Source organism: Acanthisitta chloris, unplaced genomic scaffold (genome assembly GCF_000695815.1).
Source record: "Acanthisitta chloris isolate BGI_N310 unplaced genomic scaffold, ASM69581v1 scaffold3185, whole genome shotgun sequence".
NCBI classification, from domain to species: Eukaryota; Metazoa; Chordata; class Aves; order Passeriformes; family Acanthisittidae; genus Acanthisitta; species Acanthisitta chloris.
In genome coordinates, this window is record NW_008671991.1 from 7,870 (window position 1) to 21,978 (window position 14,109).

The following is a 14,109-nucleotide window of genomic DNA, read 5'->3' on the forward strand; positions in this document are numbered from 1 at the left end:
GGTTGGACAGGGCTTGGAGCCACCTGGGCTAATGGAAGGTGTCCCTGCCCATGGCAGGGAGTTGGAAGGAGATGAGGTCATTTAAGATTCCCTTCCAACCCAAAGCATTCCATGATCCTGTGATTAACCCCTGCCTGCATGTCCTTGAAATCCCTTTCTCCTCTCTCACTGGAGCCCTGTCCCTCTAATCCTGCTTTATTCCCATCTCAGTTATTATTTACCTCCTGTTCTACTTGTAGCCTCAGGATTTCTGCCCCTTTTACTCCCTGTACAAATCCAGACCTTGCTCAGAGCATGGAAAACACCAACAGTGTTTCCACTCAGGACTCACTGTTGCTTCTGCCTTCCCCTGGGAAACCCCTGCCAAAGGGCAGAGCTCTGAGCTGTCCCTGTGCCCCAGCAGCACTGTGCTCTTGCCTCTCTGTCCCTCACCAGGAAAAATGGCTCTTTCCAGCAGAGATGATGGAAATGCAGCTCTCAGCTGTTTGTTAGTCCTGGCTGCATGTGTAAACACACATCCATGTGTTCTCCTGGGGTCTGGAGTGGGACATGACAGCTCCAGGCTGGGCATCAATCGCGGTGCCTAGGACAGGCTCAGTGCCATGGGATGCAGAGGAGCTGATAAGGGGCCTGGGGCGATTTTAGCCAATTCCTCTCTCAACACACCTGTCTGAGGCTCAGTCTCTGCTTACTCCCCCTCTGTGGAGAGACTATAGCAAATTGCCAAGGCCTGGGAGCATTGCAGCTCCCCCTGAACCCAGCAGCAGCCTGGAGCTGGAGCCATGCCCTGCTGCTCTGTTGGGCTCCTTGTTCAGTGAGCCGTGAGCTCTGCCCTCCAGATGTTTTGGAGTCAGCCAGAGGCCAGAGAATGGGTCTAGAAAAGGGAGAAGCACAGGCAGGAGCTGTCCCAGGATGCAGGGAGTATAGGATGTGGCAGCAGCCTCCTCAGCCCCCGTGCCATGTCCCTGTGTCCTCTGCCCTGCCCAGCAGGAGGATCCTGGTCTGTGCAGTTTTCCTGGTGTCCCCCATGGCTTGCCTTGACCATGTGGAGCCTCCAAGAGGGAACTCAGCCTCGGGCAGGGTTATCTGCCAGGAGAATGGAGCAGACTGCACTGTCCATCCTGCCTGCACTGCCCCTGGGAGGGTCACACCTCCCCGTGGAGGAGTCAGTGTGCAGTCTGAGCTTCCCTCGCTGCCCCAGCAATGACTTGGGAACATTCATCAAATCCAGCTGTGGAACGTGGCTCTGCATGTTCTTTCTCAACTGTTTGTGTCTGCTTCGTGCCCTTGTTATGCAGCTAACTGAGGTCAAAGACCCTCACCCAAGCAGGTGTCTCTTTCCCCTCATGCCAACATCCATGTGCCTGACTCTCTCCCTCACCTTTATGCAGTGACTCCAGGGATGAAGATCTATATTGATCCCTTCACCTATGAAGATCCCAATGAAGCTGTCAGGGAATTTGCAAAGGAAATTGATATCTCTTGTGTCAAAATCGAGCAGGTGATTGGGGCAGGTAGGTCACCTGGGGATGGCAGCCTGGGCCTCAGCACAGGCTGCTTTGTGCTCCAGGCTTTGGGGAGGGTTTAGCATTACCTGTACTAGGAAGACTGGGGTCAATAAGGTCTTACTGGGGTCACTGAGGTCTTACACTTAGCCCCAGTCTGGGCTAGATGAGCAGGGGGATCCAGTGCTGGAAAAGCAACATCCAGTTCCCACATGCAAATCAAGCCATTCATGCTCCTCCAATGCTCCTCACCAGTGAGGAGTCCACCTGAGAGAGGTCTTTGGTGAACATCCAGTTCCCACGTGCAAATCAAGCCATTCATGCTCCTCCAATGCTCCTCACCAGTGAGGAGTCCACCTGAGAGAGGTCTTTGGTGAGGAGGGAGGAAGCACAGCTCAGATGGAGGGTGGGCAGCTCAGAGGTGTGCAGCTGGAGCCAGTGGGATCCCTGGGGAGCAAGGCAGAGGTGTGAGAGACTTGACAAGCCTTACTTGTTCATTCACAGGGGAGTTTGGTGAGGTGTGCAGTGGGCATCTCAAGCTTCCTGGCAAAAGAGAGATCTTTGTGGCCATCAAGACCCTCAAGTCTGGTTACACAGAGAAGCAGAGAAGGGACTTCCTGAGCGAAGCCAGCATCATGGGGCAGTTCGACCACCCCAACGTCATCCACCTGGAGGGGGTGGTCACCAAGAGTTCTCCAGTCATGATCATCACTGAGTTCATGGAGAATGGCTCACTGGACTCCTTCCTGCGGGTATGAGATCCTGGGAGTGTGCAGCTCCAGAGACTGTGCTGGGCCAGAGGAGGACTGGGGAGAAGGTTCCCTTCCCAGTGCCCTTCCCTTTGCACCCAGTATCCCACAGAATCAGTCAGGCTGGAAGGGACCACAGGGGGTGGTCTGGTCCCACCTCCCTGCTCAAGCAGGGCCAGCTCAGAGCACATGGGTCAGGATTGTGTCCAGATGGGTCTGGAATATCTCCAGTGAGAGAGAATCCATGACCTCTCTGGGCAACCTGTTCAGTGCTCAGTGACTGCACAGGGAACAAGTTCTTCCTTGTATTCAGGTGGAACTTCTGGGCATCAGTTTCTACCTCTTGTTTTATTGGTTTCCACCACTGAGGATCACCTGATCAATCTCCTTGGCACCCCCTTCACCTGTTCAATCTCCTTGGCACCCCCTCCAGATATTTGTATACATGTATGAGGTCCCTCTCAGTATCTCTTCTCAAGGCTGAGCAGCCCCAACTCCTTTAGCCTTTCCTCATCACTGAGGTGCTCCAGTCCCTTCAGCATCTTTGTTGCCCTTTGCTGGACCTGCTCCAGGAGCTCCATGTCTTTGGCACTGAGGATCCAGAAGTGGACACAACACTTCAGATGTTCCTCACTGGGGCTGAGCAGAGGAGAAGGATCACCTCCCATCCCCTGCCCCTGGGGCATCTGCTGCACAGTCCAGAGATCTGTGCCTTGGGGACAGAGGTGAAGGTGGCACCAGGGCTGTCATATGTGTCTGTCCACTGCTCCTAGCCAAAGGCTGTGCCTACCTGCACACCCATGGGTGCATGGGCAGACTCTGACTCAGTGAATACACAGGGCCAGGCTGGCATAGCTTTAACAGCAGAATTTCACCTCCAGCTGAGGGGAAGTTTCTAGCTCTGAGTTTGAAATGGATCATTAAAGATAAGCTGCTTAATAGGATTAGATCTGCCCTCCTGAGCCCTCCTGGGCACGGTGGGTGCACCTTTGGGTGACAGCAGCCAGTGTGGTGATGCCCAGGGGGTGATGCCCACCCCCCTGCTTTGAGAGGTAACTTGCATCTTCATGGCATAGCTGTGCCTTGACATTAGGAGTAGGAAGAGACTTCTGGCTGAAGCCTGAGCATGACAAGTCCTCTCACATGGACTTTCCCTCTTTTCCCTAAGCAAAACGATGGGCAGTTCACGGTGATCCAGCTGGTGGGAATGCTGAGAGGCATTGCTGCTGGCATGAAGTACCTGGCAGACATGAACTACGTGCACAGGGACCTGGCAGCACGCAACATCCTGGTCAACAGCAACCTGGTCTGCAAGGTGTCCGACTTCGGCCTCTCCCGCTTCCTGGAGGATGACACCTCTGATCCCACCTACACCAGTGCACTGGTAATGCTGTTCTTCCAGAGGGAGGGATTTGGAGAGGGGAAGGGGAGAACCTCACTTGGCATGAGGAGTACTTTGTCAGGGTGGAAAATAAGGTCCCAGGTGGGAAGGTGGAAGGAAGGTGGGAAAGACCAATGAAAGGAACCAAGGAAGATTGTTCTCTTGCAAGATCCTGTCACTCTTGTGGCTAACTGTGCCTTCTTCCAAACATGTCTGCCAACACTCCCATGTCCCTGAGAAGCACTTAGTTGGGATCATGCACTATACCCACCCATAGAATCATAGAACTATCAGGGTTGGAGGAAACCTCCAAGATCACCAAGTCCAACCATTAACCTGTCACTACTGGAACACCTAAACCCTAAACCAGATCCTCCAGCACCACATCCAGACACCTCTTAAATACCTCCAGAGATGGTGACTCCACCACCTCCCTGGGCAATATTCCAGTGCCTTGCCTGACCCTATCCCAATGCCTGACCAAATGCCCTGAGATGCATGAGTGGATTTTATTATCCTTATTCCAGGGACTTTGTGTCCATGGATGGGCAACAGCCACAAGCTACAGCTCGAGAGGTTCATGCTGGACCATCTTCAGGGTGGTGAAGCTCTGAGTCAGATCACACAGAGGTGGGAGGTCCTACTGAAGTGAGGAACCTCTAAACTATCCCAATGCCTGACCAAATGCCCTGAGATGCATGAGTGGATTTTATTATCCTTATTCCAGGGACTTTGTGTCCATGGATGGGCAACAGCCACAAGCTACAGCTCGAGAGGTTCATGCTGGACCATCTTCAGGGTGGTGAAGCTCTGAGTCAGATCACACAGAGGTGGGAGGTCCTACTGAAGTGAGGAACCTCTAAAGTCTGTAATTTCTACTTTAGGGCTTCTCTTTTAGCCATGTTTTAAGCCCAGTGCTAGGCAGGAGCTCTGTCAGGAGTCCTGGAGAGCACATCATGTTTGGTGTGGAATGCTTGGTCTCCCGCTCCTGTGGAAAACAGGACAATTTGTCTGAGGTTTGTGGCTGTGAGAAGATTAAGGAACATTATCTTTTTTTCATTATTGCAGCATGTAGTGGTGCTGGGGCCTATGAAGTCCTCAAAGACCCTTAATAAGACATGACAGTTTCTCATTGACAAAATCTTATGTTCTTTAATCTTCTCTCAGCCACAAAACACAGATGAATTTGCTTCTTTTTCAGCACAGGAGAAGCTTTTCCCTTCAGAAGGTCCCTTGAGTGCATGGCTCAAGTCCAAAGCCCCTGGTGGAAGATCAGAGGCTGGAAGGGCTTAAGCAGAGCAGTGCAATCCCCATGTCCCCACACTGTGTGCGTCACTCCTGTGCACTCCAGGGCTTAACTCCTCTGTGGGAGTGGAGAGTCCTGATTGCTCCAGAGCTGGATGACAGACACCCCAGTGCCCACCCAGTCCATCCCATTTCCCACCAGTGACCCAGCATGCCATGCTAAATAAGCTGTTCACTCTGTCTCCAGAAAGAGGCAGGATCAAGACCTGCTAGATCATGTGGATATCCACAGGTAGACTGAGAATGAGACCTCCAACTCAAGGACAATGTATCACCGACTTCAAAGAGTCAACAGCTGCAGAAAATTGAAGGGGAAGGTGTTCTAAATCCTTTATTCTGCTCTAGAGAGAGATAGGTGACCGCAAAAGGATGGAAGATCAGTTTGGATTTTTCTACATCCCTAGCCATTCATTTCTCTGCCTAAGAGCTTCCTAGTGCCATGGGCATTTTGTCATGCTGAGGAGGACAGTAGCAGGAGGCAAGTGGAAGGAGTTGGCCTTGTTTAATGTGGTGAAGAAGAGGCTGAGGGGCCATCTCTAAGTGACCTGCAGTACTTGAAAGAAGAAGAAGGCAGAGTCAAACTCTTTGTAGTGCCACAAGAAGTAGAAGAAGAAGAAGAAGACGAAGAGGAAGAAGAAGAGGAAGAAGAAGGAAGAAGAAGAAGAAGAGGAGGAGGAAGAAGAAGAAGAAGAGGAGGAGGAAGAAGAAGAAGAGGAGGAAGAAGAGGAGGAAGAGGAGGAAGAAGAGGAAGAGGAAGGAGAAGAAGAAAGTGGCCGATGCAAACTCTTTGTAGTGGCACAAGAAGAAATAGAAGAAGAAGAAGGCAAACTCTTTGCTGTGGCACCAGATGATACACTAATGGGCAATAGACAAAAACATAGTGGCTTGGGAAGTTCAGAGTGAATAACAGGAAGAACTTCTTCCCCAAGAGGGTGGTGGGACAGGTCACCAAATGGGGAGAACCATCATCACTGTAAGCTTCCCAGCTTGGCTAGACAATCCCCAGGCATCCTGATGTAGCATTAGGAATAGTCCTGTGCTCCCTTTCTGCTAGGATTGTATTAGAGGCAAATATTTTGCACACTCCTGCTTGAGTTGCTCTGTCTGTTACCTTGCTCTGGTCTCTCCCTGCAGGGTGGGAAGATCCCGATCCGGTGGACAGCACCTGAGGCCATTCAGTACCGAAAATTCACCTCAGCCAGCGACGTGTGGAGCTATGGAATAGTCATGTGGGAGGTGATGTCATATGGAGAGAGGCCCTACTGGGACATGACCAACCAAGATGTGAGTGGCTAAGAAACCAGGGGCAGAAACACTGCAGCTGGGAGCACTGCAAGGCCAAAGCATGGCCACAGCTAGCCCCAGCCTGTGGCATGTCCAGAGCCACATGTCGTGGGAGGTGTGTCCAAGGTCAACACCTTTGGGAGAAGTAATGGGGGTAACTTTGAAGTTTGTTCTGGTCCTGCTGGGGCACTGCACAGCACCCACTGCAGTGGGACAGGGTAAGGTGAGCACCCTCGGGTGGTAGGAGCTGCCCAGGAGGTAAGGGACCAGGTAGGTGGAAATGTCACTGAGCAGAGGGCACCTGGAGCAGCAAGCAGAGCTCCATGTGCTGGAGATCACAGGCATTCCAGGAAAGTCATGTAGAGTCACAGAATGAGTTGGGTTGGAAGTGACCTCTAAAGATCATCTCATTCCAACGACCCTGCCATGGTCAAGAGCATCTTCCACTAGATGGTCATTACATCTCCCATGGCAAGCTTGGACTGTGGTCTAAAGAAGCCAAGCAACTTACTTGCAGCTATTAATTCTAGCTCTGCAGCTAGAAGCCAAAGCCACAAGGTATTCCATAAATACTTTATGACTCTTCTCAAATTGAGGTGGAACACTTTTGTACACTCCTTGCTCCTGGGAACAAGTTTCCTTGCCTCCATGCAAGGATGATCTGTGGCTACAGTGCACACCTTTGCTGTACCAGTGCCATTGCCCATGATTCTCTTGACACCTCCCACCAGAGCAGGTTGCTCAAGGCTTTAGCCAACCTGGCTGTGAAGACTGCCAGGGTTGGGGCAGCCAGAGTCTCCCTGGGCAACTTGTGCCAGTGTTTCACCACCCTCACAGGGAAAAACCTCTTCCTAATATCAAGCCAAAATTTCCCTCTTTCAATTTGTACCCATTATCTCATCCCCCAAAACAACTTATCCCATCACTGCAGTTCCAACAGTTCCTACTTCTACCTCTGAGGTCAGGCTTGAGTCCTTGCACAGATGTTGTGCTGAATCCCTTGATGATTCCAAGTCTAGGAGGAAAGGATTAAACTTAGTTGAGCCTTTAACAGCCAAACAGCTGTGCTACCAAAACTGCTGGAAAGGCTTCATGGAAGGGGTTCACTGTCCCTGCAGTTCCTAACACAGAGTCCCTCTGCAGCTTCCCTGGAGCCCCTTCAGCTCCTGGCAGGTTGCTCTGAGGTCTCCACACAACCTTCTCTCCAGGCTGAACAGCCCCAACTCTCTCAGCCTGTCTTCATAGGGAAGGTGCTCCAGTCCTCTGATCATCTTTGTGGCCTCCTCTGGCCTTGCTCCAACAGTTCCATGTCCTTCTGATGGGGACACTAGAGCTGTGTGCAGGATTCCAGGTGGGATCTCATGAGAGCAGAGTAGAGGGGGAGAATCACCTCCCTATTGCCTCGGTTTCAAGCATTTCCTCCAGTGAGGCATCACTGCCCTTCTCCCTACCTCAGCACCCCTCTGCCCCTACCACCTGTGCCATCCCTGGCCCTGGTCCTCCTCCCTGCCCTGTTCCTTCACTGGTGTGTCCTGTCACAGCTTCTGTGCCGCGGCAGCACCGATGGCGCCGGCGGCGATGGCAGAGCCTGTGCCTGTCTCCTTGGCATCTCCTGCTGCGCCTCCCCCAGCCTCTTCTCCCTCTTTGTGCCGCAGGACATGGTGCCCCAGAAGCTGTCACCACTTAACCACAGCTGGTCCTCCCCGCGGAGCAGCGCGTGGCGCAGATTCAGCGCCGATTAGCCTCCTGACCCTGGGGTGTGAGCGCCTGGGGAGGCTGGGGAAGAGGAGATGGAGACAGCAGCCTCAGCTGCTGTGTGGCATCTGCCTGGTGGCAGCAGCAAACTGCTTGGACCAGGCCAGGGAGGAATCACACAGTCACAGGATCACAGAACGGGTCAGGTTGGAAGGGACCACAGTGGGTCATCTGGTCCCACCTCCCTGCTCTAGGGCTATCCTGGAGCACATGGCTCAGGATTGTGTGCAGATGGGTCTGGGATATCTCCACTGATGGAGAATCCACAGCCTCTCTGAGCAACCTATTCAGTGCTCAGTGACTGCACAGAGAAGAAGTTCTTCCTCCTTCACCTTCCTATTCGCATAGTGCCATGGCCTAGTAACCACGGTAGGGTTGGACTTGATGATCTTGGAGGTCTTTTCCAACCCTTCCCTTCTCTCTCCCAGTCCCAACTGCAGCATCCTCAGTTTTCCCCATGTAGCTTTTCTGCTCATACACACCACCGTGTATATGCCTAGTCCTTCCCCAAGAGGGTGGCACAGCTGCCCAGACAGATCTCTGTCCTTGGAAATGTGCAGGACAAGACTTGACAAAGCCATGGCAGCCTTGATCCCATGGTGAGAATAGCCAGAGACATGGAGGTCCTTCCTCTGGATCCCTGAGAGAGGTTCTGGGAGTTAGAGCAGTGTGTGGTGGTGAGGAGCTGGTGGGCAGCAGTGAGTGCAGCCTGAGGTGTGGCTGCTCATGCCCATCACCCTCAGGATCCAAAGAAAGGACCATTAGGGATGAAATAGGTTTTATCCCAACTGTACTGATGCCTTTGTGTCCTCCTGCAGGTGATCAATGCCATCGAACAGGACTATCGGCTGCCTCCACCCATGGATTGCCCCAATGCTCTGCACCAGCTGATGCTTGACTGTTGGCAGAAGGATCGAAACCACAGGCCCAAGTTTGGGCAGATTGTCAACACCTTAGATAAAATGATCCGAAATCCAAACAGCCTGAAAGCCATGGCACCTCTCTCCTCTGGGTTAGTATCTCTGCCTTCCCCTTGGCCTCTACTGCTTAGTGCAGATCTGTCCTCTGGCTCCTGGTGGGCACCACCCTTGCATCCCTCTAGGAGCTACTTTAGAGGCAGTTTGTGTTGTTTGGTCTTTTATACAAAGGGCATTGAAAGATAATAGAATCCCAGAATGGTTTGGGCTGGAAGAGACCTTAAAGCTCATCTCATTCCCCCCCTGCCATGGGACCCCTTCCACTAACCCAGGTTGCTCCAAGCCTCATCCAACCTGGCCTGGAACACTTCCAGGGATGGGAGAGGGACCAGGCAAGGATGCAGATGTCAAGGTCACTGTGGTCCCTTTCCTTGGACAGATGTGGTGAACACAGACAGCTCTGCACATGGAGGAACATCCTGGTTTCATGTGCACATTGCTGCACGAGGAGTGTGGTTGCTTTCCTAGTCCAGTGTCACACTCAGTGCAGACAAAGAAGTCTCATGAGGCAGTGTGAAGTTTCCCTGGCCTGGGTGGGAGCCACTAACCTCTGGGAAGAACTGGTCCCATTATGAGCATGAACATTCTCCCCTGGTGCAGCCAGGAGACGTCAGATGTCTCTGATGGTCTCCACACTCCTTCCCCCAGCATAGGTGGGTGATACCCCACCCAGTGCAGTGTGCCTGCTGCTGCTCCAGGCTCCTGCAGCTGCTGCAGGGTGTAGGAACAGTTGTGCTTGCTCAGTTTGTTCTTCTCATTCCCTGTTTGTGTGTTGCAGGATGAACCTTCCCCTCCTGGACCGCACAATCCCAGATTACACCAGCTTCAACACTGTGGATGAGTGGCTGGATGCCATCAAGATGAGCCAGTACAAGGAGAGCTTTGCCAGTGCTGGTTTCACCACCTTTGATGTAGTATCTCAGATGACTGTAGAGTAAGTGCCCAAGTTTGGGTCTCACACTCAGGGAGAGTCTCAGCACTTCAACAGCTGTTTATTCTTGAATTAGCTTTTATTTTCCCTTTTTGTAGCTTTCCTTTTATAGGATTTATTGCTTTATAGAGCCACTTTTAGTCTGTTCAGTTCCTGCAGGCTCTGGCTGCTCTCCAGGCTGTGTCTGTCACTCTGTAACTGCAGGATTCATCTCCACACTGCATGTCCCCACTGGGAAAATGAAACTCCCTTAAGGGTCTCCACATGGAACAACTGGAGATTTCAGATCAGCATCAGCCAATGTCCAGTCACTTGAGCCCTTTTGGCCTCTGCAGGCCTCTTGGATGTGTGGTGTATTGGCAGTGGGGACAAGCATGCTGCAAAATTCTGTCTAAGAAAGATCTCTGGAAGTCCAACATGGAATCACACAGTGGTTAGTGACCACTGGAGGTCATCTAGTCCCACCTTTCTGCTCAGGCAAGGTCTTCTAGAGCACTATACTCAGGATTGTGTCCACAGAGAGATCTCACCCCCTCTCTGGGCAATGTGTTCCAGTGCTTGGTCACCCACACAGTGAAGTTCTTCCTCATGTTTAGGTGGAACTTCCTGGGCATCAGTTCCTGCCCATTGACTCTTGTCCTAATGGTCAGGACCACGGGGCAGAATCACAGAATATTCAGAAGGGACCCTTGAGGATCATCAGTCCAATCTCTGCCCTGCACAGACACCCCAACAACCCACCCTGTGCTGAGAGCATTGGCCAAACACTCCTGGAGCTCTGTCAGCCTTGGGGCTGTGACCACTGCCCTGGGGAGCTGTTCAGTGCCCAAACACCTCTGGGGGAACAACCTTTGCCTGATATCCAACCTAACCCTCCCCTGACACAGCTCCAGCCATTCCCTGGCTCCTGTCCCTGCCCCTGCACTGCCCCTCGGGAGCAAGTTGTATCCAGCTCTGTGCTCAGTCTCTTTTTCTCCAGCTAAGCAGAGCCTGCTCCAGCCTCTGACACCTCCCTGCAGGTCCTTAACTGTCTTAAGATCCTCCCTTGGAGAATGGCTTCCAGTTTGGTCTAGATTGTCCTGCAGCCACTAAAACATCCCTCAGTGACAAATTCTGAGACAGTTCCTTGTAGAAAGCAGGAGCTGCAGTCCATTTGTGGTGCGGTTTGAAGTCCCTTGGGACTAGCTGTGGCTTTGATGCCTATGGTGAAAGATTTGTGGCTGCTTGCAGTTAGCTGTAGAAACCGTAAGAAAGAGCCAAGCCTTAAAGCCATCTGTAAGTGCTGCAGTGTCTCTGTGCCTGGTGACCAGGAAGGGTTTGGATTTGGTGCCTAAATCTCCCAGTGAGTCAGAGTCCATTCACACAGTCACTGTGACCTTTTGTGGCTCTTTGTTCTCATTTGCTGCTGGGAAATGGCTGTGGCAGCTCTGCCTGTTCCAGTCCATCTGTGGTACAACCCCAGGGCCTTGGGGATGATTCTGGCACACTCTTGGCTGTGTTCATACAACAGAAAGAGGGGCCACAAAATCAGAAGGGTAGGGAAGAAGAACATTGGCCAAAGAGAGACATCAGAGTCCCACCACAACCCAGCCCTGCCTGGTTGCAGCATCTGACAGCAAAGAGCTCTGCAGGCAGCACAGCTGATCAGCCTGTTCCCTCACAGACATCCTCACTGTCCCTAAATGCCACTTCTCCCAGTGCCTTACCACATCCCTCACAATGTCCTCCAAGTCCTCTCCAACTGCCTTCATCACAATCCTCAGCTCATGTCTCACAAGCTTTGACAAACCTTCCTGCCACATCCTCACCTTTAGGCTGGATGAATCCTAGAGAGGACACTCCAAGTCCTTTCGCCTTGGGAAATAATGGTGCAACACATACTTGACACCACCTGATGTTCACTGGTCATTACAGAAGTAGATAATCATGTGAGTGGAGCTGCTGCTTTCCCCAGGTTTGAACAGGCAGCAAAGGGGAAATGATTTCTGACTCAGATCACCAAATCCCCATGGGTGGGTTCAACACTGACCTACCAGGAAGGTTTCTCACTGGTCTGTCCCAGGCTGGGCCACCTGGGCCGCCAAATTGTCTGTTTCAGAGAATCCCAGACTGGGCTGGGTTGGAAAGCCCTCAAAGCACATCTCCTTCCACCCCCTGCCATGGGCAGGGACACCTTCTACTAGCCCAGGCTGCTCCAAGCCCCATCCAACCTGGCCTGGAACACTCCCAGGGATGGAGCAGCCACAGATACTCTGGGCAATCCATGTCAGTGTCTCACCACCCTCACAAGGAGCAATTCCTTCCCAATATCCCATCTAATGTCTAATGTCCAGGGCAGGAAGGTTGGACTCCCAGGGCTGTGCAGACCCACACTCTTCTGGTTTACAGACATGAGTGAAGACTTTTTTCCACCTTTCTCTGGAGCTCCTGTATATCCTTCTTTGCCCATTGGCTTCCACTCTAAACCAGGGAAGGGCTTGGCCACACTTGCCTTAAAAGCGTGTTCCTAGCACTCAAAGAAGGAGAAAAGGCAACTGAAATCCTTAGAGTCAGGTGTGGGTCTTGTCTCATGGATTCCATTCATCCCTGATTGGAAGAAGATCTGAAGAATTCAGGACTGAGGTTTACCCACCGAGAGGGAGATGAGAGCAAACTCAACTGAGGCCAGAGACAGGACCAGTGTGGTCACACTCATACTCTTGGCATGAGCTTTACCTCTCCCGGGTGCCTAGAAAAACCAGAAGCAGCCCAAAAATGAGGTTATGATGATTTATCGAAGAGGCTAAGTACAAAAGTTGATCCCTTCATGTGTTTATCAGTTCAAAGGAAAGGCAGCAAGGTTAGTGTGTCCCAAAATGAGGGAGAATCCACACAAAAAGGTACAAGGGTAGAAAGCTGAAGGCCAGTTGACTTAGAAGCAGTGAGCAGAGCATTGGCTTTCACACTCTGTGGAGGTTCCAGAGCTCTGAGAGTGCCTCAGGTAGGCAGAAGATGCAAAGATTGGGAGGATAAGTCAGAAAAAAAGAGTGGAGGGTTCACAGGGTTTGCATCTAGTTATTGTCTTCATGGGAGACATCTATGGAGGCTTCAGCTCCCTAAACACTGGTGGGTGGGAGTGTGGTGGGAGATGTCCCTGCCCAGGCAGGGGCTCGGGACTAGATGATCTCTAAGGTCCATTCCAACATCCTATGACACTATGATACTCTTCTCAAAGACTCATGGCATCATAGAATCATGGAATCATAGAATCATGGAATCATAGAGTCATGGAATGGTTTGGGTTGAAAAGGACTTTCAAGACCATCTCAACCATCATCCATGATGTTACTCTGCCCTGAGGAAACCCCTTGTGATGTTTATGTTCATTTGTTTCCCTCCCCCAGGGACATTCTGCGAGTTGGGGTCACTTTAGCAGGACACCAGAAGAAGATCCTGAACAGCATCCAGGTGATGAGAGCACAGATGAACCAAATCCAGTCTGTGGAGGTTTGATAGCTGCATCTCCTCCTCCTCTTCCTCAAGGCCCTGCTCCCCTTCACCCCTGTGTGTCCCAGCTCCAGTCCCTGAGTGCTCTGCATGGACCAGGCACAGGCAGCTGCTCTGAGGCTCTTGGCAGCAGGAGGGAACAGCCTGTCCTCAGCAAGGAGAAGTTGCCAAGAGCTTCTGGAATTTAAGCAATGGAAAAAGGGAACAAAAAAAAAGGAAAAAAGGAAAAAAAAAAAGACAACTATTTTGAAAAAAAAACCCACAAAGCAAAACAAACTCTGAAATATTTTTAAATAATAATAAAGCAATTGCTTTCTTGCAAAAGGGCTCCAAGGCCAATGGGAGTCTCCAAAGGAAGAGAAGAGCAGCTGCATGTTTCCTCTTGCACAAGGCTGCTGCAGCTGGCCCAGGCACCTCAGGAGTGGGGAGACTTTGGCCAGAGGAGGAATGCAAGGAAAGGCCATGAGAAGCACATCTCCTCCTGCCCTGGGCTCTGGGGATGCTGTGCAGCTCCCTCCCCACAGCCCCTGGGAGCATCCAGAGGGCTGAGGGAGAGCTGAAGCTCTTTGGTGCTGTGGACCCAAGTGCATCTCACAGACTGATGAACTTCTTCACAAGCTGAAGACTTCCTTTTTTTTAAAGACAACCCCCCCCCCCAAATAAACTCAGCCTAGAGGAGGCTGTTCCCACACATGAGAAGGAATCTGTGACACCTGGGGGGGAGGTGGGATGGGGA

The 14,109-nt window shown here is 51.8% G+C and overlaps 1 protein-coding gene across 1 annotated transcript in view; it reads left to right on the forward strand.

The window, feature by feature from the left end:
* Positions 1-13,578, forward strand: part of LOC103801885 (ephrin type-B receptor 2) — a gene marked incomplete at its 5' end in the record, with an annotated part of 17,069 nt that extends 3,491 nt beyond the window's left edge. Inside the window, 7 exons of the mRNA XM_009074321.1 lie at positions 1,392-1,514; positions 2,010-2,257; positions 3,423-3,638; positions 6,075-6,224; positions 8,798-8,991; positions 9,735-9,890; positions 13,271-13,578. Coding sequence (XP_009072569.1) covers positions 1,392-1,514; positions 2,010-2,257; positions 3,423-3,638; positions 6,075-6,224; positions 8,798-8,991; positions 9,735-9,890; positions 13,271-13,379 — 1,196 coding nt within the window. The remainder of the gene's footprint in view (positions 1-1,391; positions 1,515-2,009; positions 2,258-3,422; positions 3,639-6,074; positions 6,225-8,797; positions 8,992-9,734; positions 9,891-13,270) is intronic.
* Between the last annotated feature and the right edge of the window lie 531 nt (positions 13,579-14,109).